Source organism: Ischnura elegans, chromosome 1 (assembly GCF_921293095.1).
Source record: "Ischnura elegans chromosome 1, ioIscEleg1.1, whole genome shotgun sequence".
Taxonomy (NCBI): domain Eukaryota; kingdom Metazoa; phylum Arthropoda; class Insecta; order Odonata; family Coenagrionidae; genus Ischnura; species Ischnura elegans.
The window spans coordinates 119,762,436-119,790,001 of record NC_060246.1 but is presented as its reverse complement, the minus strand read 5'-3'; the positions used below and the strand labels follow the sequence as shown (position 1 = coordinate 119,790,001).

General features: G+C 37.8%; 1 protein-coding gene across 1 annotated transcript; it reads right to left on the bottom strand.

Moving 5' to 3' along the window:
- Nucleotides 1-15: 15 nt before the first annotated feature.
- LOC124169017 (alkyldihydroxyacetonephosphate synthase, peroxisomal-like) lies at nt 16-27,482 on the bottom strand. Its single transcript, XM_046547483.1, has 12 exons — nt 27,181-27,482; nt 26,220-26,309; nt 25,985-26,127; nt 24,346-24,689; nt 14,051-14,187; nt 13,501-13,679; nt 12,013-12,140; nt 10,304-10,481; nt 7,830-7,963; nt 2,024-2,138; nt 1,703-1,932; nt 16-440 (listed from the first exon to the last, which is right to left on the bottom strand). Exons 1-12 carry the CDS (start codon nt 27,342-27,344, stop codon nt 249-251), a joined length of 2,034 nt encoding a protein of 677 aa, XP_046403439.1. The 5' UTR covers nt 27,345-27,482; the 3' UTR covers nt 16-248.
- Between the last annotated feature and the right edge of the window lie 84 nt (nt 27,483-27,566).

Genomic DNA, 27,566 nt, shown 5'->3' with positions numbered 1-27,566 from the left:
TATCAGAGCATATATTGCTGTGAATATGTAACCACCTCCCTTATTTGCTTACTATGGTGACATTCATTTTGTTATATGAAAATGAGCAAACAATGCAGATGCATGAAACCAACACATCAGCTAAAAACATGTATTTTGTATTTATTACCAATAAAGACATTCCACTAACAGACGTATCATTGCCCTGAGCACATAAACAGAAATGCTTATCAACACAAAAAACACTACAGGTCGATATCACAGATATTTTAATTTTTTTCAAAGTTTAGAATTTGATTAATTGTGTCAAAGGAATGATTCTTTTGGCAAGAATGGCTTACTGGTAATTGTGCAATATTTTGGACACCAAAGATGTTATTGGGGTCCAGCTGCTGCTTCACAGCCTGATAAACCTCAAACCCTGGCTTTGAAACTTGAGCTGGGTACCATTGGCGGCGGATCTGTCAGGTGTGAACAAAATAACAAATTAATCATGAAACACTCTTCATTGAGGAAAAGAGGCTTCATTATATCTCAAATTAGCAGTTTTTTCTTCCACTCATGATGGCATATATGCATGTAGGTATAATTTTCCAGTTCCCCCAAATCCATGAGCACAAGAATTTTTTGGGATGAGAGAAATTAAGACTGCAATCCTAAAAAAACTAAGGGCAATGAGTATTCTTTTCAAAATACTTATTTTATATTTGATCTTTAGAAATAGCTGTTTCAATTTTAACTTTTATTCATAATGAAACATAGTAGTAAATCCCACACTTAATTCAACTGACCTGGGTTTCAGTGACTTGGATTACTTTTCAAGGTACAAAGCATGTAGTGATTGGGTACATGTGGGTTATAAGGTAGAATGAGGAGGTTATGAAAGGGTGAGAGAGAATAAAGGGTTGAAGTTTAACAGGGAAATGGAAGGTGACTCATTGGGTATTTCTTTTATGGAGGGGTTTTTAGGGTAATAGTGGATTGTGGAGTTCACAAAGTATGAATATTATCTACTTCTACACAGTCACGTCTGAAACTATTCTTTATAATTAATTTTTCTCCAAAAATTCTAGGGGCTTGTTTAGATCCCTTGACCACTTTCCTCTCTCCCTCCCCACTTGCTATATATCCTAGGAATTGGCATTTTCAAAGCCAACTGTTTTCCTAATACATTCTGAGGAGATTTGCATAAAAGGTTCTTCATTCAGCTCATATACCATTCAACTATATGATTCATGTGCATGTATTAACAGTTCAAAAGCATAATTTTAGATTGACAGAGGGAGGAGTTGAGGACGGATTCACAAATGATTCATGATTAACTTTCACATCACTGATCATATATGGCTAATTATATAATGTGCATTTTTATCCTATACACCTTGCTTGTGGTATATGATTCGGAGTGCCGCCCAATCCAAGCAGTTAAGTATGTACCTACTCATGAAGCCTGCTTTTTTATGTGTTTGGGCAACAGGCATGATGCTTGCGCTTATATATTCAATATTTGGACAGGCTTCAGATGCATTTGGAAAAATGTAAACTGCAGTCTCACAATCAGATACAAGGCTGAAGGATATTGTTACCTCCACAAAGCACGAAAATTGGGCACAGCTTATAATCGAGAGGTAGAATTTGCTCCACACTATTCACCATAAATATTCAAAATTCTCTCATTCACAAAATTGGATAAACTTATGCTGATAAACTATTGAAAACTTACCTTTCCTATTCCATGATGATGAGATATACTTCCTCCAGAAGCTAGTATTTCCTCACGAGCTTTGTCTTCAACTTCATGAAATACTTCAAATGGATTAATCATTGGATGACCAGGTCTTTGGTTATTCACTAACTCTCTTCCATTAACTGCCATGTAAAAGTACACACAAGCTCCACAGTCATACACTTGTGTAACACGGCAGGACACAAGAAAGTAGTTGAATCCCCTGGCTGAAGAATAAAAAGTATCCTAAGTAGTACCCTCAAGTCCATTGCACAGAAAAATAAAAAGGAGGAAGATACAAAACCTTAAGTAAAATACCTTTAAATTCTTGAGCTACTCGGTATTTCACATTCTGGCATAAAGTTAGAGTTTTTTCCCATGGTACAGATGTTTCAAATGAGTCACCGAAAACACCATGCGAAAGCATGAAATCCTAGTTTAAGTAAAGATAATGATTAATTAGCTTCGATGGCAAATTACTTATGATTTATGTCAGACCACACATTGCCTGAATATCTGTGAAAATAATAATAATACTTCTAAATAACAAAAGCAAGGAACTAATTACATCGGATTTTTTTAATCAAGTTTTTCTCTAACTTTCTCAAATTTTCTGTTCTATTGCAGGAAAACACAAGAGTCCATTAGGAAATAAACTTTTAATTCTGGGCTATGCACGATACAACGCATGGCGTAGTCCCGCCAACAACTGCCGGGCGTGCCCCGTCCTCACATGTCTTATCCTTGGGACAGGGCTACCACCCTGGATACAACAACTCCCCTCCACTAAAATAACCCTTTACAAACATGAAAATTAAATACATGAAAACATAAGATACATTACATAAGAAAATCATTCAAATATTTTGGTGGCTGCCTTTTTCGTGATGGGCGACTCAAGGGAGTAGAACAAGGCTTAGCCAATACAGGGCTTCTAGGCAAGGGTTCATGAGTATTCTCATGGGTAGCAGATCCTGGACTGTCTGACTCGGAAATATCATTTTGGGGAAGTGGGATTTTAGCAACCTCCTCGGTATTGACATTAGCAGGTGGGGTAAACTCATTTCTCTTATCTTCACAGGACACAATTCTTGGACGAAGGAATTGAAGGGAGACATTTTTTTTTAGTTTCCCATCACACAAGACATCAAAGGACTTGGCACTCACTTGCTTTACTATTGTCGCAGGTTTCCATTGTTTTACATTGTGTTTAACACCCTGTGTCCACACCGTATCACCCTCTTTCAATTCCGGTAATTTAGTGCTATGTTTGGAGGCCACCTTCTCATTACAGGAAGTCACCCGGTCTTCCACAATGCTCATTGGATTTAATAGGGACAACTTTGTTCTAAGCTTCCTCCCCAGGAATAACTCTGCAGGTTCTATCTTAGTTACAGTGTGTGGCGTCGTACGATAAGCCATTAGGAATTTGTTAATCCTACGCTGCAAGGACAATACTTCACATGATTTATCAAGCACCGATTTCTTTAGAGCCTGTTTTACATGCTGCACAGTTTTCTCTGCCTGACCATTTGCTCTTGGTAAGTATGGGGGAGAAAACAGATGTTTGGCACCCATACTAGTAAGAAACTCACTAATTTCTTGGGACTGAAAAGGTGGGCCATTATCGGAGACAAACACTTTAAACAACCCATATGCAGCTGTCATGGACTCAAGTTTTTCAATTACTGCAGAAGAACTTGTTTCCTTCATAATTGCAACAATCGGCCACTTAGAATAAGCATCTACCACAATAAGCAATGTCTTATTTTCTACATAACAAAAGTCGGCATGAACTCTCTCCCACTTAGATTTTGGCCATGCCCAAGGAGAAAATGGTATTTGAGGAAGTGAGTTTTGGACCTGTTGACATGGCTCACAAGAAGCTACCATAATTTCAATGTCCTGGTCAAGAGTGGGCCAATAGACATAACCACGAGCAAGTGCTTTCATTTTACTCATTCCTGGGTGTTGATCATGCAACAAATTTAAGACATCACGTTGTAGAGCTTTTGGGATACAAACTTTCGAACCATAGGTGACACACTGGTTATTAATAGAGAGTTCTAACTGTCTCTTAAAGTAAGGTTGTAACCGCAGATCATCACATTTAGAGGGCCAGCCATGCTGGATGTACATCCGTACTTTTAATAAATCAGGATCTTTTCTGTGGCTAGCACAATCGACTGGGCATTCAAAGGTACACCTAATGTCTTAACTAAACATATTACATTTTCAGGAGACTCCACTGGTGTATCATCTGCCAATGGAAGTCTGCTTAAAACATCAGCATGAGGGATATTTATCCCTTTTTTATACACAATCTTAAATCTGTAGCCATGCAGTAATACTGCCCAACGCTGAAGACGTGCAGCAGCGAGGGGCTTGACACCAGTCTTTGACCCAAAAATTATTGTGAGAGAACTGTGGTCAGTAACCAGTTCAAATTCTCTCCCCCAAAGAAATTTGTTAAAATGGGTGACACCAAAAATTACTGCTGCAGCCTCTCTCTCCACTTGAGCATAATTGCGTTCGGTGGAGGTAAAAGTTTTTTGAGGCAAAGCCCACTGGGCGCTCTTCCCCTGAAGGGAGAATGTGAGATAGAACTGCCCCAGCCCCAACTTGAGAGGCATCACAAGTTAGTCTAATAGGTAACTTAAGGGAATAAGGAATAAGTACCTGGCTACTACTAAGGGCTGTCTTACATTTTGCAAAGGCTTCCTTTTGTTCTTTACCCCAAGACCAAGGGAAATCTTTCTTCAATAGTTTATTTAAGGGTTCCATAAAAGTAGATGCATCTGGGAGGAATTTATAATAGAATTTGACAGCTCCTAGGAAACTACTCAACTCAGACACATTTGAAGGCGCACCCATATTCACAATAGCCTTAACCTTAGATTCTTCAACATGTAACCCATGAGAATCTAGCACATGACCTAAAAATATGACTCTGTTAACAAAAAATTCACACTTAGGTACGTTAATGACAATGTTATGTTGGGCCAATCGCCCTAATACCTGTTTTAAAACAGAGGAACAGTCACACCAATTTTCAGCATAAATAAGAATATCATCAAGATACACAAATAAGTTAGGAATACCCTGTAAGATTTTTTTAACGGTTTGCTGGAAAATAGCGGGCGCAGAAGCTATCCCATACAGCATTCTCTTTACTTTAAAACAACCTACATGGGTGCTCAAAGTTAATATAGATTGTGATTCTTTACCAACGGCTAACTGTAGATATGCCTGAGAAAGATCAATTTTACAGAAACACTCACCTTTTAGTAAAGACAAATCGTCTATCAGTGGTAGTGGGTAATGATCCATACTCAGACAACGGTTTACTGAACAACTGTAATCCCCACAGATTCTCACCTCGCCATTGGATTTCGGGACCACTACAATTGGAGTACCCCACTGTGTGTTGGTCGTGGGCTCCAAAATCCCTTGTTCAACCATTTTTTTTCCAACTCTTTTCTTACCTTGTCTCGCAATGGAATAGGCACTTGTCTATGAGATACAAAAACTGGTACAGAATCTGGTTTCAATACAATCTGGGCGACATAACCCTTGATTAGCCCAGGCTTTCCAGAGAATACAGAAGGGAACTCTTTCTTAAGATCCTCTAACACAGTTTTACCATTGGCAACCACATTTACAGCTTTCTTTGGGAAAAGACTGTACCAATTTATAGGAAGCACTTCTAGCCACGGAAGACCCATCAAGCAATGAAACTTCCCTTTGTGCACAACCAGAGGTAACACATATTCAATTCCTTCAAACATAACATTAACCTGACATTCGCCGAGTAATGATAAGGGGGCACTGGAACAATTGTATAACATAGAGGTGGGCGTCAACTTCAAGTGGCTTAAATGTTTCTTATAAATATCTTCTCCTACACAGGATGCATCTGCGGCCGAATCTATTTGCATAGTTACAGGTGCACCATTAATCTGAACAGTCAACGTGCGCCGATTTCGTTGGGTTCCCTGCACTTGATGCAACTGCAACAACCCCACATGCCTGTGGCAGTCTTCGTCACTAGATTCCTCTGGTGTCTGTTCTAGCACGGATTTTACCATCTTTTTCATTTTGAACTTATCTTTACTCTTTTGACGGCAGAATTTCACTGAATGCCCGTCCTTGCCACAATGGGTACACTTCAAAGGCTTGTCACATGAGTTAGCATAGTGAGGCCCTCCACAATTAAAACATTTCACAATGTTCTTTGGTGACAATGGCTTACAGTGAGGTTGAGATCTCTTATTAATTACCGAAACTGAGGCAGGACTATCCCCAGTGCTTTTGGCGTATTCCGCAGATCCTTCCATATAGCACGCTTTGGCCACGAATCTCTTAAAAGGAACATTTTCGCCAGCCAATTTAGTGGTTATTTCTTCACTATTAAGACCATACAGAAATTGGTCAATTAATCTATCTTCCATACTGTTCCCAAAATCACAGGTGGCAGCCAACTTCTTTAACGCCAGGGCATACTCCGAAAAACTTTCATTGGGTTCACGAACACGACGTTGAAAGATCAGCCTCTCAGCACGAAAGAAGCGCACCGGTGTAAATATGGTCTTAAGCTCCTCCACTAATTGTTCGTAAGTCAGCTGGTCCGGTGTGAGAGGGTGAAGATTCACAGCTAGCTTCTCCAATGCTGCCCCTCCTATGTGACCAATTAAGAAATCCTTCTTGCCGAGATCCTCAACAGGAGGACGTAATGTCCTCATATAGCTGTTTAGGCGCAGAAGGTAGGTCGAGATGCTCTCAACACTTTGATCAAAAACTCCTATACTCATATTTAGGCAATAGGTCCGTGAAGATACAGAATGGCACGTACCACAGGCGCGGTCGACCGATCAGTTTTTTTTTTCCCGAAACTCACGTAAAGCCTCAACCACACGACACATAACCCACGACAGTATCGGACTCCAAATATCCCGTCCTCGTCGCCAAATTGTTCTATTGCAGGAAAACACAAGAGTCCATTAGGAAATAAACTTTTAATTCTGGGCTATGCACGATACAACGCATGGCGTAGTCCCGCCAACAACTGCCGGGCGTGCCCCGTCCTCACATGTCTTATCCTTGGGACAGGGCTACCACCCTGGATACAACATTTTCAAATACTGAATATTAAAAAAATGCAACAATCAATGTAGGCAAGTACGACATATATCTTTATAATTCTACATATGTACCAATGTAACTTTCTCCACTTTGAATATTACTACAGTTGCACTTGAGAAGAGAGAGTAAAAGCCAAAGCTGATGAAAAAGCAATTATTTGAAAAATTCAAGCTGAATTTCCACCACTATAATATCTTGACAAACCAAATTTTATTGCAAGCAAATACTTCATCAATTGATAGAGCTATTTCATATACCATCGCCAACCGAGGACATTTAGCCTTTCAGAGAGAATAATTTTTGACACAATTAAATAGGTGAGCTACATTTTGGAAATTATAGGTGAATAACTACATCACACAGCATTTAAAAAGGCTATGACACCTCCTGAATTCAGTCATATTATTGTTCACTAATGGCCTACTTGGGTTGACATGGCAGTTACCCATATGTTTATTGGTAAAATCGCTCACTCACTAGGTAAAATCCTATTGGACCAGATTGATAAAACATCAGCAATTAGGAGGGCAGGATGGTAATATAAAGGGAGATAACAAAGAAATCTGGAGAAAATCATGAAATAAAAGGATAATAAACTTGAATAAATTATAAGTTAATCATTCCTTCTGGAATATGATTTCGTTCTTTCCCGGCGTATGATACAGGTGATATCTTCTTCGGTTTTCCACCAGTTGAGTTGCTTGTAGGCTGATGTATTGATGGCTGCCTTGGACATCCTGCCCTGAGAACAATGGCACACACAGCCATCGAAACATCAAGCCTACGAGCAACTCACCCAGTAGAATATCCAAGAACATTTCACCAATTCCTTCTGAAATACTATATTAAAAATTTTAAGTATAGGGTGAGGAAGTGGAAGGATTATGAATATGGATGAGGAATAAAGGTGACAAATAAAATTATAGAATGCTAGTGCAATATTTCATCAACTAAAAGACAAACGAAACCAATGATAACTCACTCGAACATAAGCGATAGCAAAGGTGAGCCTGTAACCTCTTTGGCCATTTGTTGATCCTCCCAAGATTCCTCCAAATTTATGCAAGGCTATGTCATAAACCTTTTTTTGCTGAAGCCTTGTTTCCTCCTGTGATCCTAAAATACAAAATTAATTTGCAGTAACCTTATGCTCTTGCTAACTACAGCATTAATTGAACCTAATGTATAATAATAATAATAATCTTTATTCATCCACGGCGAGGATTGGCCCTCGCAGATGTTGTCAAGTTATCGTATACAACACATTTATAAAAATATTCAATACAACGAAACATTCAAAACATGTACATTGGATCAAAACATTAGAAACACATACATTACAAAGATTACATTTATAATAAAAGAGAAGAAAAATCCAGCTCAAAATATTCACATGAATTGAGTACAGTGGATAATTGCACAGCCACTTTTCCAGCACATTTTTCAGTCTTGTGATGCTCACTGATCTGGCTTTGCTGGGTAATTCATTAAATAATTTTACTCCCAAATTGTCAGACTGGTTGTTGGTCTTAAACAGCCTACAGTAATTAATATTTAGATTATTTTTAGCCCTGGTGTCATGAGAGTGGATGGTGGATCGTATGGGGTAAGTTTCTACGTTATCTTTAATGTGCACAATGCTGCGAAACACAAAGAGGCTGTAGATGGTGAGGACATGAAAGTTTTTAAAAATTGGCCTGCAGTGGTCACGGGGCCCAGCACCACTCAGAATCCTCACTGCTTTTTTTTTTCAGTTTTAGAATTTCTTTGGTTTCATGTGCATGTCCCCAGAGTCGAACACCATAGGCAAGAATACTATGAAAAAAAGCAAAATAGGCTAATCCCATGTACTTTTCATTGACACAGGTTTTAAGTTTCCTCAATAAGTACAAAGCCCTAGAGAGTTTTTTGCTGACTAGGAAAACACGAGAAAATCATGAAATAAAAATATTAATACATAAAAGTATATTATTATTAAAAAAATATTATCAGACTGAAGAACTATTACTATATATTCCACTAAAATGCCAAGCTGTATCCACTTTTTATTTTAATACCTACATGCAGTTCATCCCAATCAATTGAGACGTATCAGGACTGGTGCACCTTGCCATATTCAAACAAAGCAACCCCGTACACAGAGTTCCTGAGTTATAAAAAATATTTGGGGGCCTTGCCACAGGAAATTTTATAAATAGTAAGTTTAAAAGCATTTAAGAAGTGACATATGATCAACATTAGAACCCTGAAAACTCGGCTCTCGATAACTGGACGCTACGGGGAAAATCGATAAGCCTGACACTATTTTTACTGACCCCCATTTAGAATTTTTGAGGGGGCTCGGGTCCTCTCAGGCCTCATGGAGTCAGCGTAACTGCCCCTACACATATCCCATGTTTAAATATCACAAGGAAGAATATTCAAGAATAAAAATGCATTATTGTTCTGTTATCTAATAAAAAATATTCAGGTATGAAAAAATAATAATATTTTACTGACATTCTGAGATTAGATAAAAATTATAAATATTTCTGTCAGCCCAAACCACATTTGTCATGTGTGCTTGTAAATTAAGCAGAGGTAAAAGGGACTAAGAAAGAGCATATGTGCTCAGGATTACTTCAATGGAGAGGGAGAATATAAAAAATTGATTTCTAGTCCTTAAAAAATGTCATGCCTGCATATGAGTATAAGTCACACACCAACAATGTGTGACCAAGTTTAAACGCTTTTTGCACCAATCAACAGGAGAAAACCCAAGATAATTCCTCAAATGGATTGTGTTGTATGCCATTTTTCCAAATGAAGTGGTTGCTCCAATTATTTGGAGGCCTTATAAACCGAAATCAACTGTATTCCCATTTTGGTGATATTGGAATAAAAGTGGTCAGAGGGAACCAGCAAGGAAACAAGTGGATCAAGTTGCTGAACAATGTCGGGTCAAATTTCAAATGCATGGCTAAATTCTTACTTTAGCAAGCTGCCAAAATCACTTGAGTACTATTCCTTCAGACTCTACCCCTCAACTTTCTCACAACCTGATGAGAACTTATGCAGCCACAATAGGAGTCATGTAGCGATGGAAATAGATGATATTTTCAATAAAACTATCTTATCCACAGTAAATAATTGTCATGGGGAATAATTCCTATGGACCAGGTATCAAACCATAGATCTACGGCTTTCCTAGCAACAGTGCAGACCACTACGCAATTCAGGTTTCTTGATTCCTGTGGCAATTTATTGAGGTTCATGGTGCTGGGTTTTAGGCTCTTGCAGTCCTTCAGGAAATATAGATATCAAAATTTCATCACATATATCACTTGAAGTGTATCAAAGGTGCTATTAAGGTGAGTGACAAGAAATTTAGCTAATCAAATCACTCATTAGAGCAATCACTTTATGATGTTAAAATTTATATCCACTCTTCCTTGTGTAACTAAAAAATAAAAATACCTTCAAATATCACAATTGCTATGCTCATTTCATCCGTGTCAATTCCTTTAACTCGTCGCAAGTAAGCCATTTTTGCAGAATCTAAGATGGAGCCAAATAATCCAACTCGTTCTTTCAAAAATTGTCCTGATTTATACTGTTCATTATCAATGAGACGTAATGATGCAGGCTGACATCTCTGCAAAAGAAAATAAGACTGAGCTCTAAAAAATTATCAATAGTTACATGAAGACAGTCATTGCAATTCATTTAAATGGTGCAAAAAGATAAAATCACAGCTAACATGAAATATCTTATGCTTTGTGCTCAGAATAAATTCTTTTTTAACAAAACAATCATTGCTAAAGGTGAATCCTAAACAGCGACATGTCTATACCCAGTGAGAAATGGGTGGTGGAATCCACATGGAACCCACGTGGAATCCACGTTGAGTGGTGGATATTTGGTGGTGGTGGATATTGAGTGGTTGGAGCCACGTGGAATCCACGTTGATTTCAAGTGGATTTGTGGTGATTATCATAAAATGTTAAACAGAATTTCTAATTTGTGGAACTTAACTCTCTGGTGACATTGCGTCATTTATCATCCTGAAACCACGCTAGTTATGTGAAAATGTATCGCACATTCTATTTTTATATAATTCGTGGAAAGGCAGCCATGAGAGCACATGAAAAATCGTAGACACATATATAGAAGGTTTAGATATAGAGTGGTTGAGGTTTTAATGGTTTTAGGACAGCACCTACTGCTGTTTTAATTTTTCCACCAAATTTCCACGTGGGTTCCACGTTGATTCCACGACCAAAAACACGTGGTATCCACGTTAATTCTCCACGTGGGTTCCACGTGGATTCCACCACCCATTTCTCACTGGGTAGAAAATCAAAGGATAAAAATGACAAAGAGTCGATTCATGTAAAACATTCACCTGTACCCAAGAACCTCACATCACAGGAAATACATAACATCCAGAGTCCAAGCTGTGTATTCAGTACTTAAATATTTTTTCTTTGTCCCTTTTAACTTAAAGGATTAAAGAGAAGCCTCCATAGAATGACACCATTAATTTAGTGCATTGACTTAAGGTTTCCAGGTTTTATCCTTGTCCACACTACCAAACAGAAATGGATTTTATTCCATAGAATTTAAAATTTACTTTGACTTTGTAGTGATTTTATGAAGTTAACTTGAAAAAAATGTGAGTATTCCTTGCTTTATAGGCATAAGACTTTGTAGGTTTACTGGATAATAAAATTACCTTGAATTATGTAAACATCTGAAGGGTTTTTGAATGATAAGTACATATGTAATGATATACATAAAATTAGCCCAAGTAACATAATAATTAAGGATAATATGTTAAGGACAGGTGATTGAAGGTACATTTCAAAGAAGTGCCAACAAAACAGTTGTGTGTTATGAAATATGAGTGATGTAATATGAGAATGTCTTTTTTTGCTTTTTAATTTTCTGCTTCCATTCCAATTTAGAATCTATGATATGATAGAATAAAATGAGAGAATCGGTTTCAACATTACTTGCAAGTCACCACGATTCATTCATCACCTTTAAATAATGACCATGGCGACATAACCGAATAAATTATTTCTGCCAGTTACTTAATTAACCTTTATTCCCTTTTTTAAAAAAAGGCAATTGATGATTTTACAATATTGCCACAATTCTGGCCATAATTTCTCGATGCATACCTCTCGAGCAACGTCCCACATGAAGTTGATTCCTCTTTCCAAATTTGGAAATATAATAGATGCATACTCTCTACACTCTGGAAGTGGGCGAATCTTGAGGACTACTTCAGTGACAATCCCCAAAGTTCCTACAAAAATAACACATGTACCTTTAATTATGACATTTGAATGAACATGCCCAAATATATATTCAGCGGACAATGAGTGACATCACATTTTGGACTGCGATTATCAAAGAAAAAAATAAAACAGTCTATAATGCAATGCTTTTGCTTTCACAAACATTTTCCAATATCACTGTGAGTTAGTTTAGAACAGAAAGGGTAAAACCAACTACATATGTAGATAGCCACTAGGAGGTAAGTATAATTTGACTTGATGACTTAGCTCTCTTGATATGAGGTGAAAACTCTCAGAATGACAGCCATTAAAAGGTTTGTGAGATGGTTCTAGGCTAAATAACATCAAGCTAGCCGTGAAAGCGCGAAAGGAATGACTTTTTGTGTGTGTCCTATCATGATTTTCATGTCAGTGATTAATATTCAGCCCAGAACATTTTTTTAATACAGTCATGAAAAATGGATGGGTTTTTCTGTTGCATTATAACAATGTCTTTCAAATATGCAAATTTGCATCCCTCTGTCTATTAGCAATGAAGTCTGTATGTGTATTCACATCTACCTGGCTGAACATGTAAAGTAAACATTAATCAATACTCACAAATGATGAGAGGTTACATTGTGAACAGCTGTGGGAGAATTCAGTTTACATTGAAAGAGTGGGTGATAGGTAGTCATTCTAAGTACCTCCATATTTATATGAGTCTGGCTCATGTCCCGTTTTGAATCTTTATTGTTCAATTCTCTTTCTAGGTCCTAACAAACTATTCCTGACTATATGCACACAAAGAAACTTTTCTGATCAATTCACAAAATATGATTCTGAAAATTAATTAGAAATCTTGATATATTCATGCTTATAATAATATATGATTTTCATGATTATGGTAATTATTTATTCCCAATAAATCAGTTGAGAATGGAATGCAGCCAGTTTGATTCAGTCATTTGCAATTGGTGACAGAATCAAATTAGACTAATGTCATCAAGGGTAATTTTTTGGTAACCTTGTGCCTCATGCTAACTTGGAAAATTTCCATACAGAGAGAATATGGGACTAAGATAACTCATTGTAAGCAGTTAACTGCTCTTGCTTCATTGCTCATATTTGCCTCGAGCAAAGTGAGCAGTGGTATAAACTGACCATGATGAACTGTGATCATTGAGGCTCTTACGGATTTGCACTGATTGACTTCTCTTTGGAATAATGTAATACATTTGTTTAAGTAGGCACTTGGCAAAATCAAGAGATAAATTTGCTATGAACACCAAGATCATGTCTTTGAGTCAACACGCACGTCTAGTTTTCCAAACAAAATATGCATGCATGCATTAACCTATATGGATGAAACTCAAAAGTATACATAACCTTCTGACCCCATTATGACGTGGTGCAGGTCTGGGCCACTAGATATTCGGGGTGCTTTGCATTCCTTTTGAAGGACACCTTTGGGAGTAACCATTTTAACGTGAACAAGTAAGTCCTCAATGTTTCCATATTTGTTCTTTTTCATCCCTGATGCTCTGGTTGCAACCCATCCTCCAAGGCTTGAAAAAAAAGTGGTTTTGTGTGAAATACTAACTTTTTAACACTAACACACAAACTTTTAAACACTAACTTTTTTACACGAGAAAAAATAATAAAAAGTATAATATACATGACATAATTTCATTCGCAGTACATAATAATTTATTCAACCCAACAATTTCATTGAAATCTTTGTTTGGAGGAGGTAAATTAGCAGAAAAAGGCTGCTTTCCACGGAATAAAATTTTTATCCATGATTTTTAAAAATTCATCACCAGTAATTTGCCAAAAAGACAAGAAAAGCAGAAAAAATATGCTCCTTGAGGGCTTCATAGAAAAGATACAGAACTCAACACATTATATGAACTTCCTATTTCTATCATCACTTTACCTGGAAAATTCATATGAGTCTGGTTCATGTCCCGTTGTGAAACCTTTAGAGTTCAATTCTCTTTCTAGGTCCTGTCCAACTATTCCTGACTCTGCGCACACTAAGAAACTTTTCTGATCAATCCATAAAATACGATTCTGAAAATTAAATAGAAATCTTGATAAGCTTATACTTATAATATACATATGATTTACATGATTAAGGTTATTATTCATACCCAACGAATTATGACATTATATTGTTCTTCATCTAATGTCTTACTCAGATTCTCAATACCAGCAGACACTTAAACAGTACCTATACTTTTAAAATTTAAGGGCTGATCAATAAGCCCTGAAGATAATAGAAGATTAGTCTGCTGTGACATCTGCAATTATGGAAAGCTTCACCAGTGGCAGATACACATGGGGGGTGCACAGGGGCACAAACCCCCCCTTGCAAACTACAACTGTAACTCTTTTATATCATGAGATGGCATTGTCTTATAAATGTGTATAATCATTTAAAATAAAACTTTCTTATACTTTGAATGTAACTTGATTATTTTTTACTATGGTAAAAGAAAAGGTATCTCTAGATATCTTTTGCGCCCCCTTGATTTTTTTCTGTGTCCGCTACTGAGCTTCACTGGGTTTGAAACACAAGAACAATTCATTGCCAGTTAAATGATCTATTGAAATCACTTCTGAAACATAAATAATTATTGTTAACCCTTCACTGGAACACAAAAATAAGAGATCACTCACTCAGTTATTCAATCCAAAGATTCGTTTTGGTTGGTGAGAACCGAGCTCACCTCAAACTATGATAAAGGCATTTCTATTTCACACATTCAATGTAGAAGGTCAGTTCCTTTCCTAGGCACACCTCATACACCAAGGCCTTTTGTTTGGGTCTTCACTTAGGATTTGAACATGCAACCCTTCAGTGGCAAAATGTTCTACACTGGCCATCATGCTCCCCTTAAGAGACCACAATGATTTTAAAGAACAAATATTTCATACGTTTTATTTTGTTTCATCTATCATTTATTGAATCTTCTTTTTTACTGTCTTAATTTTTTCAGCAATTTTCTATCTGCGCTTTCATAAAAGTGCAACTAAATGAAAATAGACTTCATCACTTTCTCAGGAGCAAAAATATTATAGCCACAGTACAGAAACTAAATTTATGTTAGATCAATAAAATAATCAGGCATTAAAAGAATTATTAGTTCAAGCAACTTGTGCTGCAGAGTGCTTTGACCGAAATTTATCCTGCGAGGTAGACTTAGCTTATGCCAATGTAAAGACTGCACTTGGAGTAAAGCCTAAATATTTATTTTTTCAAACAGCTGCGCAAAATATTAACATGATATTTTAATACGCATTGAAACGCAAATAATTGTATCGATTTTTCTAAATGGGCCGCTTCAAAATAACTTCTTCTTCTTCTTCAAATAATATACGCACAACATGTTTGTAGAGAGGAGCTGCTTACTTGGAATAATAAAACTACGTCCTTAGCCTTAGGGGTGACTATTCATTTTTAAAAAGCTTGGTTTTACTGGCTCTCCTAAAAGCAATATTTTTACTGCAGAAAAGCGTTTCTTTTGAGGAAAGGCCGGTTCATTTCCCGAGTTACCATCCCCACCGTTTCTTTATATTATAACCAGTACCGTGACCGAATGAAAAATACGCATCTATCCTAATGTAGCATGTACTTTTCTTATTTATCGGTTTTCCAAGACATAGTAACGCGAGATGTATAAAAATACCTCCCGTAATATTTGTGCGAGGTGCCGTCTTTCCCGACCCTTGAATTGACCCTGCTTGGAGACGATTGGGGATTCTTATGACTAATGTCTGAGGGGCTTATAAATGGGAGCTTTCATTAATTAAATCAGGATTTTATTTGAATTCGTTTTTCGAATTATCGTACGTACACAATTATTTGTGCCACTCAGCAAATTGTGAAATCTAAGATATGATACACGTGTATCATATCATCTCTTAGCTTTCACATTGGGCTGTGTGGCGTACGCAGCGGCGTTTACAAATCAGACGCAAAAACGATTGGCACCACGCCCACGGTCAAGTCGCGTCGCGATGGTCCTGCCCAGGTGCTTTAAAAATAACTACATTTTTTATAATATTATGATTAACTTCCTTGACGACTACTGGTATAAAACATTAGAGATGAAATATTTTTGGAAGTTTTTCGTTTGGATATTTTACGTTCAGAATGTTTCAGCTTTTTCGCCGAAATAAAAAGAAAAATTATTTCTACTATCTTTTCTCGCATTCCTGCAGTTAAATGTACCGCCAAAACATGGCGGTACATGGCATGAATATATTTTCAAGGGAAAATGCGTGTCATGTGGATCGGATGATATGACGTAAAAAATAAGTGAAAAAATGTCACATGAGAGCTAACGATTCTTAATTTTTCACATTATCAATGTCTTAAAACCTACTTGTCATATATGACTCTTTTTTACGTTGTAGATTGTCCAGAGAGATCAAGTCTAAACGATTAACTTCCTATCACATATATCAGAAACTTACTCCATCTGTCGTCTTTATGTTAACACTATCCACGAAATATATATGAGAATAGTGGGATGATCTACGCAATAACTGTGCCGACGTTGAAATGCCTTCGAATAATTCTAGAGCCATGTTGAAATTTATTTTTTCTTAGCTCCTTACCTATTCGTGCTTCTTAAATTCCATTACATAAAAATCGTGTTTTTATACCACTAATAACGATATATATTCGGACAAGCACTTGCGTTTACCACGTAACTTCAGTTTAGCCTCTTGAACTTCGTCTTTGCACTCTTTCGAGTTCGGAATATCTGGGGAAACATTAATTTCCTTCAGTCGATTCAAGGTGATGATCTAATTATTTCACTACGTTCAACCCGAATCATTTAAACAATAATATTTCCTAAAATGTAGCGAGAAACGAAATTTTATTCTTAACTACCACTTTCGTGTGTTTGAAGTAGACTATACCGGAGATGGTAAGACAATATTAGTTCCTCAAGCCCGCATTTTGGTCCATCTGTTAAAACAAACCGTGGCTTCTTTACTGACGTTATTCAATTGCTAACTAGCTGAATGAAAAGGAGCGTCGACGCGACGAAACGCTCGAAGTTAGAGCGCAAAAGAGCTATCGAGAAAGTTGGCATACGCGGCCGCTCTGATTGCTCGTAAACGTCGTAATATGTGAGTATGGGTTAAACACACGTGACAGAAGCAAAGGCTAGTTTCAACGACGCTACTCAGCAGGTACTAAAGGATTAGTTGACACATTACGAAAGACCATTGGCTGCAACTTTTAGCGAGAGCAGTACAGCACGCAAAAACATCGTACATCGGATACACATTAAAGATTTTACTGCCAAGGAGGTTATGTCACAGATGTTTGCCTCGAAATAATTCCTAAAGCACTCACTCTTTTTTCGCAGCTTCCTGTAACATTTCACAGCAGTTCACATACATTTCCATGAAGAAATATGGGTGACCCTAATCCAGGAATGGAACCACGGACCTTTAGATATCCGGGCCACTCCGCAAACTGCTAAGCTATTCGAAATTAAATTCTTGTGCAGATAGGTGTTGATTAAAAACTTCGGAAATTGTGCTGGTACGCAATCTGGTTTAGAAAGCTGAACATCCGAAGTTAGATTCAGGCGATAGGTTACATAAGATAAAATTTTCCAAAAACAGCTCAGCTTTCCAAAAAAAATACTCAAATGAATCAGCCTTCATTAAAAACAAGAACAAATACTTGAATAGGAAACCAATGCGCAAGAAAAATATTATAATGGAATTAATGGTGAACCCACCATTGGGGTGGCCAAATATTTTAACCTGGAATTTAAATTTTAAGCTCAAAGCATTTAACATATTCAAGGACCCAAAGCATGGGTATATTTCAACTGTCAACTATCATATCAATTTCTTTTAAGTTTTATGTTTAAGTGTATTAAACTAACAAAATCATGGTGAACATGGATGGATTAGCATCGCGGTTTCCCAGGGGGTAGGGGACCATAGCTTGGGAGGTTTATAAGAAGGATAGTAGCATTTTCCCGATGCCCCATCTCACTATCACTCGACTAGGATTACGGCGAAGCGACATTCCCGCATCATTTGGGATCAAGAAATCTTTTTCTCGCCTTATTTTGCATTCCATGGCTGCTAATTTGAATGACATAGTGACCGCGCTATGCCGCCCCACTCGAGCAATACGCGGTTAATAATCGACAGGCTAAACCATTTAGCACAGAAGTTGATGACATCACGTATATTTTCCGCATGGCTTACCACCTCCCCGCATCCTCGCGCTTCGGCCTCACGTGGATCGTTGACATTAATACTCTAACAATGGGACGGCTCTGAGCGAGTTGATGAACCAAAACTCCAATGGCGTCACCGACTCAATGAAAGTGAGCGGAAAATGTTGTAATGTTTATTTTAAAACCTTTGAGAAAATGGCGGAATAAGGAAGACTCTTTTGTAATGAATTCCCATACCTTTCATCGAATAATTTAAATAAATTGCGATTGAAGGATGCCATTGCCTCGAATATTGGACTTTTTGGATAGCGCAAGGTAAATTACTTAGAACGTGCGATATACAGTAGCCTTCCATTTGAAACTTACTTCGTTAAATATTTTTGTTCCAGTATTATTTTGTCTTTAGAAACATGTGTACACGAAATGGCAAGCTAACATAGTTCCTGAAAGCAGAGGATGCCTTAATTTAAAATTTACAAAGAAAAAATGTGAGCCTCGAGTGCTCTCAAGAAAAATAACTTTGCAACAACTTTTAATTAATGTACCACCGTGAGCATTTCCTCAAAAGGGAAACCTATGCCAGAAAAAACAATTCAGCGGGGGTGGGGAATTTTTTGTACGGAGGGTAAATACACGTGGGTGGGATTAATTTTGAGGGAGTGCACATAAGACGGAATCCTTTCAAAAATTATGGGGAAGGTTTGAGTCCCTTGACAACGCCGAACACTGCATTAATCCAATAGAATTTTTAAAATTGCAAATTGATACAAGGAGAGATTTTTCTAGTTCTCTCTCCCTTATTCTCAAGGCCTGCTTACATAATGTATTAACCCGAGATATTTAACGTTCAAATGCAAGAACGATTTTGGTGAACCGGATCAGAACATGTACGAATGTATATGAGTCAAAATAGACCGGTTCCTATTTTCTACTCGTGCATTCCTACTATTTGAGTGGTAATACGGTTCATTTTAGCGTTCATTCTCGCGTCCATGTAGTAATACATTAACTCGTACGGGTTACTTCATCGAGTAAACAGGCCTTAAGAATGGAGGGACAGAAACTTTCTCGAAAAATCAAAAGCTGGATAAATTATACTGAATTGCTACGTTTCGCAACATTTCCGAAAGCAAGCCCCTATATTCCTATCTGAAATTTCCCTATAATCCCGTTGTGTCACATGTATGGATAACATAAGGAATTTAGTTTACCTTATCAATTTCCAATCAATTAGACACTTTTTTCTCACTAACGTGGTGTAATTCACGATTCTTGGAACTCACAGCGGTGAGGCGTGGGATGTATACCATTAACTGAGATATTGAGGTGAGGTTCTTCATGTTAATTGGTTCTGACCACTAAGAAAACCATCTCCACCGGGGCAAAATGCTCGCAAAGACATACGTGGGTGTCCTTCGATTGAATTACATGCATTTAAAGATTTCCTTAATTTTCTGAAGAAGAATTAAATATATCACGGTATTTCTTTAATTTATCAGCGGGATTACCACCGAAAAGTATTCGTGTCGTATACACTACAAGGAAGAAAAACTAATATATATTACTGTGCATCCGCAGGCGTAAAAGTAGGGTTCTTTACTAGGACCTGAGATAGCAATCCTTTAAAATAATTTGGTAAATGGAATTGAAATATCTAACTCAACAAAATTAGTATCCACCATTAAAGCCACCTCTAAGGTGTTTGGTATAATAAAGAAATTACGACGAAAAACGATTCTTCCCAATTCAACCATTCTCTAATAAGCTCGAAATTTAAGGAAATATGAAGGTTACCGCCCACTTTTCATGAGCTCGAGACGTTATTATAGCTCTGGTTCATTTACTCTGTCGGGGAGAGCCTTCCGTTGGGGGGAGGACTAGCTTCCAAGGGTGCAGACAACAGCGAAACACGCAAGACCCGTGCAGAAGGGCGAGGGGTAGGTGAGAAGTGTTGACCCACTCGCGATGAGCTCATTACGTCACCAACTTATCTGCCAAATAATTAAGGCCGTCGATTTTTCGTCGCAAATGGCTACAGAGGGAGGCGACGGATGAAAAAAAATGGAAAAATACAGGTCTCATAACTTTTCCAACTCTATCACAGACGACAATTTAAAAATGCTGCAAGAGCCCACTCGATACAGCTAAAGTAAGCATAGCTTCAATACACATTGATTCGTTTATAGAGGTAAAGAAAATTGGCATATGCAAGCTGTGTAAAGAATATAGTTCCCTGGAATATACTGAACATCTCTGGGATATTTGTCTCTTTGTTCAGCCTCCCACGTAAAGTGGGAACTCGCACGTTTAAAATTGGTTCCACAACACCGACAGTGACACTTGCACTGAAACGTATACCTTAATTTCGTTTTCGGTTTATTTATGACGATACATTTCTAAATGAAAAATTTACCTATAGATACACTGATATATCATTTTACACAACTCCATCACCAAAAACACGGCTAAACGTGCAAAATATTAGATTTATAAAGATTTAGTGAACATATGTTACCTTAAAAATGATTACCACGTACACATTCAGAATTCATAAAGATGTAATGTGGGGATAACGGCTGCCTAAGATCTACTGATCCATTGCGGATAGAGGAAAATTATGACCATGATACCATGTGTTTCTCTCCTCCCTTCCTTCCCTATGCAGCCAATTGCCCAAGCTGTCTGTCGCCTTCTCCAGATACCGATACCGTAATTGAGTAGAGAGCTGCGTCGAACCAATCTCAGGATTGTTTATTGGTGATGACGATGGAAAAAATTCATAATTTTAATAATTATAAATAGGTTTTATGAAAACCTTGATAATCTTTGGCATCTCTAAATGGCATTTGAACTTTTAATAATCTAAATTATCGGCCCCGTAACTCTGTGGCCCCCACTCCTCTCACCCAGCAATGAAAAAGGTCTACGTGATGTCTCACCATAGCCAAGATTGTTTCAAGCGTTAACCCTATTGGAAATATTCAATTCCGTTCAATTGAAAAGTGACAAATTTCGATTGAACATATGGAAATTCAACTGAATATGAGAAAAGGCAATTAAAAGAAATATGAGAAAATGACGCCCCCCCCCCCCCCCCCCCCCGTGTGCGGCCATAAACATTCATGTAGTTTCGACCCCCAAATTTGAAGATATAGTGTAACAGCTGCAAAAGTATGTGTGAGTGGTATTTATTACTTCATGTATGACTATACAGCTATATCATCATCACTGGTCAACAATTCTTAGATTGGTTTGACGCAGCTCTTCACTCAATTCTCCTATCAGCTTATCTTTTTACACCTATTAAGTACCTGTAAAGCTACATTTTTTAAATACTCAGGGATACTTCAAACATTTTCACTTATGTTTGCACGGCATTTTAGATAAAAATTGAGGTATTCGTTGGTACATTCCATACTTTACGATGATACCTATCATAAACTCAGTGTCTCACAGATTTTTCACACAAAAATAGAGGACTAATCGCTGCTTTTGCTTGTCCAGTGCTACGTTTGCCGCCGAGTGTTCCCCTGCTCCTTGCTTATGGCGCAGATTATGACATGCAGAGCGGTCGAATATACAGCCGCAAAATTCAATCTCGATTTCGTGAACATGGGAAAACTTCACCCAATGAGCACCGCCGAGAAGGCATCGAGCGCGCAAAGACCTCGCGGCACTTGAAATGGCTTTTGCGGAGTTTTAAATGGGTCGAGTGCGGCGTGTCGAAACGGCACTTACCACGAATACTTCGAAGCGAAAACATATTTGCGGAAGAAAGTAAGGTGAAACTGTATTTTGGCGGAGTTTTTTTCTTTCCATTGGAAGATCCCGGTTTCATTGATTGATGTTAAAGTGCATTCATAATGGGAGACCTGCATTATGAACAAGTAATAAATGAAATTTTAAATATAAGAAATTAAACAAATTGTCGATGATTAAAACGAAATATTCCATTCAGAAGTAAGTGTTACCCAAATGGAGGGGAGAACCGAGGTAGCACCAAAGAGCCCACAAATTAATTCATATCACTTGCAGATATGATTTGCTACTGCTTTATATAAAAGCTGATGCTTCAAATTTAACGAGATCTAACTGACTTCCAACTATATGCTCATAAATTCAAAGATGAAACAAGAAGTGCGAAAATATCACTCGATTACTGCTGACATTATAACCCTATTCCATTTCATCGGCAAAGAGTCCATTATTCGACATGCAACTAATGGTATCTTATGAGTGCAAAAAGATTTTCGACTTGCAGCATTGTTAATGACTTTCGAGACTTAAGAAGGCCCATACCTCCCGCTCGACTCATCTTTTTTGGAGACGTATCAATCGCTAAAAACAGCTTCAAGACGTTTTCCCTACGCGACACATCTCTAATTGAAAATCAATTTCCAAGTTTTCTTACGTTGAAGTATTCCTATGAGCATTATACAAAAATGTGAAAGTCATTTATCGCAAGTACAATCTACATAGACGTGGCTTTAAGCATCATAGTGTAATTGGCACTACTTGAGGGACAGTGAGAAAAAGTTGTTCGATATAAACAATGCTAAACCCTACGATAGTATAAAAAAACTCTTTAAATATTTGAAAATACAATCCAAACTGTGGGAAGGGGCCAAGTGGATATAGATCCGCGCCCAGGTGTGGAGAAATTTGGAGCACACAGCAGTATGAGGATGCCAGGGGGAAAGGAGATCTAAGTAAGCCTCCTTCAGAAGAATTTATGGGATATCCTACATAGTACATCACTAATAATATTCTCACGAATAAAATAAAAGCACTAACAAATACGAAATTCGAAGCAAACCCGCACGTCTAAATCCAATATAAAATCAGGGAAGAAGTTTCGATTCTCCTACAGCAAAGTCATATTCCGGGTTTCCGGGTCCAATTCAGGGTTTGATCTCTGTCGGTATCCGTAAAGTCGTACCTGCCGTACCCTCTTCTAAGTATGGGATGATATGGGAGTAGAATTCCTCCTCTTGAATCTTAAAAATTTTACCTATCACAGCACTCCTACTTTGTTAGAAATAAAATAAGTAAATATCAAATGCTTAAATTTTGATTTGGCCTCTTTTATTAATTCAAATATAAGTTAATCACCATAAGTAACGAATTCTAAGAGGTTTGATTTTTAAATATACCCATTGAAAAGCAAGTATTTGCGTATTATTACCCGGTGTGGTTTTATTCTATATGATCCATCCATCCCCCCTTCCCCGACGCAAGACCTAGTTCCGCCACTGCTCTGCCATATTTTCAATTTATTTTTTTTTATACCCCCGCACATTTATACATAAATAATGTCTTTTTCATTTTCATGACTTCAAGAAAATAATAGAAAAAAGAAAGAAGATTTTAAAAATGTATCGAAATGTTGGAAAACAATTTTGCATATCATTCTTAATGTTAAACCTCTGGGTACTCCGATACATTAATCAACCTTAAATAAATATTGTGATAGGAATGAGCGAGTAGTGCTTTTTGATCTTTAGTCGAGTCGAGTTTGGTCATTTCTGGATCTGGCAATATGATAATATATATGCCACAACACATTATCCTTTTCAAATCCCTTTGTCAATTTTCTTTAAGTAATGCTTAGATTGATGTAAAAAGGAAAAGATAATGAGGAATTTTGATGGTAGTTGTGTCAGTGAGATTAATGAAAAATAAGTGTCTTGAAAAGTTCCATAAGCACTATTAAAACCTCTTGTAAAATGTGGTCAATTTAATTAATATATACGTACCCAAACTGCCAGAAACATCCCCGAGTAAAATCATTTGCACTATTATAATAATATTTCATGATAGCGTTTCCTGTCGGCAGATTTCTGAACTTACTGAGATCGACAACTCTGTAACCGAAATTACTCGACTAGACTCGACATTTTTAATGCTACTCGAATCACTCGAGTCGAGTACCAACTACTCGACTCGACTCGAATTTTCGAGTGCTCGCACATCCCGAAAATGTGATGTGGGTCTTGATGCGACTCACCATCTGAGAGGTGTCGACGGAGATGATCATGCGTTGCTCGTCGGGAGGGCAGATGACCGCTTTCGTGACGTTGGTGCCCCCGCCGAAGGGGATGAGCACCACGTTCATCTCGTGGGCGGCCGTCACGATCCTCACCACGTCCGCGTGCCTCGTGGGCCACACGACGAGGTCCGGGATGCGCTCGAAGGGAACGCCCGGCGAGTCCCCATTGGCCTCGGTGCCGTGGGTCCATATACCCCTCAGCAGGGCGATCTCCTCGAGCGTCTGACCGTGCGCACGGAACAGTCTGTCCTCGCCGTCAAAGGAGTGCTGGATGCCACATTCCGTTATCCACTGGCAAAATTCTAAAAACCAATATGACACAACCAATAATCTTAAATTATTCGGAGAAGATAATTAAGGTGCAGCATGACATAAATCGCTTATCATCAACTTTCGAGTGTTGTTTAAAAAAAATGAAAAATGGTATTAACTAAGAACCTATGAGGTGGCATTGCAACATCATGTACTGGAGAATCAATTTCCTTTTTTTATTTTTCACCATTAAATGATGTGGAGTATCTCAAACCATTCAAGATTACTTGAATTTGAATATTTTACTTCAAAATAAATAGCGGATATAAATTTGGCTACCAAATGAAAAGGTTGTCGATGTTAAAATTAATCGTAAAAAATACGAGCTTATATTAATTTTATTGGCATGCATTCAACTATGTGACATAACCACATTAAGTATCAGGAAGTCGCTTGTCGTTAACTGTTTTGGAAAAAACTAAACGACTTCAATTGGTTCCGAACTTTAGATAAATGTAAAAAATTGAAACATCTACTTAACACGCCATATTATTGAGGAATAAATATAATAGAGCGAAAACTATTGAGAAAAAACGATTGAAGATTTTTCTCACTAAAAATGATACGCTACCAAAAAAAGCAAAAAGCATGGTGAACATTGAACTTCATTCAAGGGTCAAGAGGTATCACTATTTAGTAGGTATATTATTCGTATTAATTTCCAAGAAGATAAAATGACAGCCGAGCAGTAGCTACATTGTCACCATGCTCGTAACGTACGCGAAGATGACCCATTTTTTAAACCCATCTCTCTATGGTGGGCGCCCCACATACGACAGCATGAAACGTATAAGAAATGCAGTTATTATGTTCTCGTTTTGAATAAACCCGAAGGACAAGATCACACAGAAGCTCTATTTAAAACGTAATCTATCTCAAACGGCACAGTTTCGGATCAAGTAGGGCATTCTAAAAATCGCTCTGATTCTCCCGCTGGTCCGATCCACCTACAATTATCCAAAGGCTGTGCACTGTACAGCTAAAATACTCAACTAAGAAGTGTAAATACAGCGTTTTTCATTAGCTGTTAACTCGCAATCCTTCTTCTGAGTGTTACCATCCACTCGAAATCCCAAAATTGCCGTGACGGGTACCATTTCGTTTAATACGAAACAATATTTGAAATAGCATTGGATTATTTTACTCATTTCCCAATAAAAGCCCATTTTCAAAAAGATATTGTAGAAAATGGAATTCTGATAGCAATACTTAGAAAGTTGAAAGAAATTTCAATAGTCAAACGAGTAATTTTTATCATTACTTCAGAAAAAGTAATTTTTCTTACCTTGGTTTACTATGCTCGGAGGATATTTAGTCGGCATTTTATTTGCTTGGTATTTGAAAGCACCGTCCTCCATTTTCAGATTGAAAACCTTTCGCACCCAATCCTTGAACTGATCAGACATATCGATTTCTCGGACAGAATATCTAAAAATTAAAAAAATTACGATTAATTACATACGTTCATCCATTATAAAAATAAATTTGACGTAAAATACCGAAAAAAATTTCATTCGTACCTTTCACCTCCATGGAAGTTTAAAATCCCGTTTTCTAGCGTTAGTTCCGTTCCTTCGTATCCCCATCCATTCCATTTGAGAAGCTCTTGTCTGCAGTAAGAAGACAATAATTAATGTCGAAGAAATCGTTTAAAACGAAATCAAAAAAAATCTCATGAAAACCTTCGCCGATACAACTATTACTGACTAGACACAGTAGCGGATCCAGGATAGGGACAAGGGACTAAGTATGGGGTAAACTTCGACAAGTATTGCGGGTTCGAACAAAAATTACCATTCTATCTAGTGTAAATTTGATGTCCAAGGGGGGGGGGGCATTGGTTACACCCCCCCCCCCCGTAGATCTTCCACTGACTAGACATAAAAACTAACGTCAAATTGGGTGGACAGATAAAATACTTCAGATTCACAAAAATTCAGTGCTTTAAAATCACAGCATCAAAATATTTTCCCTTTAGCTGTGATTTTTAATAATATTATTTCTAAAATGAAACAAATAATCGAAGCGATTGATGTTTACAATGTAAAACTACTTTTTCAAACGAAGCAATTATGGCTAACAATTTTATTCTTGGTGTACACGCATAACTTTAGACCCTTTCGCGTGACTGCGCACAAAGTTACTTGTTTCATGCAGTTCTTTGCAATTTCACAATTGCTAAAAAAATAGTTAGCTGTCGTCTATTCTTCGCACTCATATACATACTTAACTATCGGCCTTCAAAATTGATAATTTAACTACAGAGGAACTGCACATCACTGCGTATACGGTCTGTTGCTCTTAACCGTAGTGATTGCTGTTGCGTTTTCGCGAAGGAATCGCAGATTGCGTAATTTTGGGGCTTGACACCAGCCTTACTATAATCCAAACGCAATCCATAATAATGGCATTCCATTGCCGGAACGTGTGCGAAAACACCACCGACGCAAAGGTTTGCGCTGATACAAGGAAACCGCGCACCTTTTCTTTGGGATGACACTGTGTGTGGTTGTCGGGCAATCCTCCGGGGGTTCGGACCGCGACGAATCGGAGGAGCAAGGCCTCAAGCGCACGCGGACCTCCGGGCACAAGTGTCCAGCAAGGACTTCGAGGCGCCGACTCGATCGGCTGGCTTCCGTGGTCATCTCTCCCGGTGCAAATATCCTACTGGAAGACGAGCCTAAACAGTTCTTCGCCAAATTGGAGGAAACGCGAGTCTGCACTGCACCAGAGCGGGATGAACATTGGAAGAGAGGGAAAGACGCTAAGTTTTCATGGGAAGGACGAATCGAGCAACTCAAAGGGTGGAGGAAGGGGGGGGGGGAGCTTTCCAATTCGCTGGACTGCGTATAATGAAGATGGTGGTG

Excerpts from the sequence above, each read along its gene's own strand:
- LOC124169017 (XM_046547483.1), bottom strand. The coding sequence starts at position 27,344 with ATGACCACGGAAGCCAGCCGATCGAGTCGGCGCCTCGAAGTCCTTGCT. Across the intron at positions 26,128-26,219 it reads AACTTCCATGGAGGTGAAAG|ATATTCTGTCCGAGAAATCG; the intron begins GTACGAATGAAA and ends TTTAATTTTTAG. Across the intron at positions 10,482-12,012 it reads TGTGGGACGTTGCTCGAGAG|AGATGTCAGCCTGCATCATT; the intron begins GTATGCATCGAG and ends TTTCTTTTGCAG.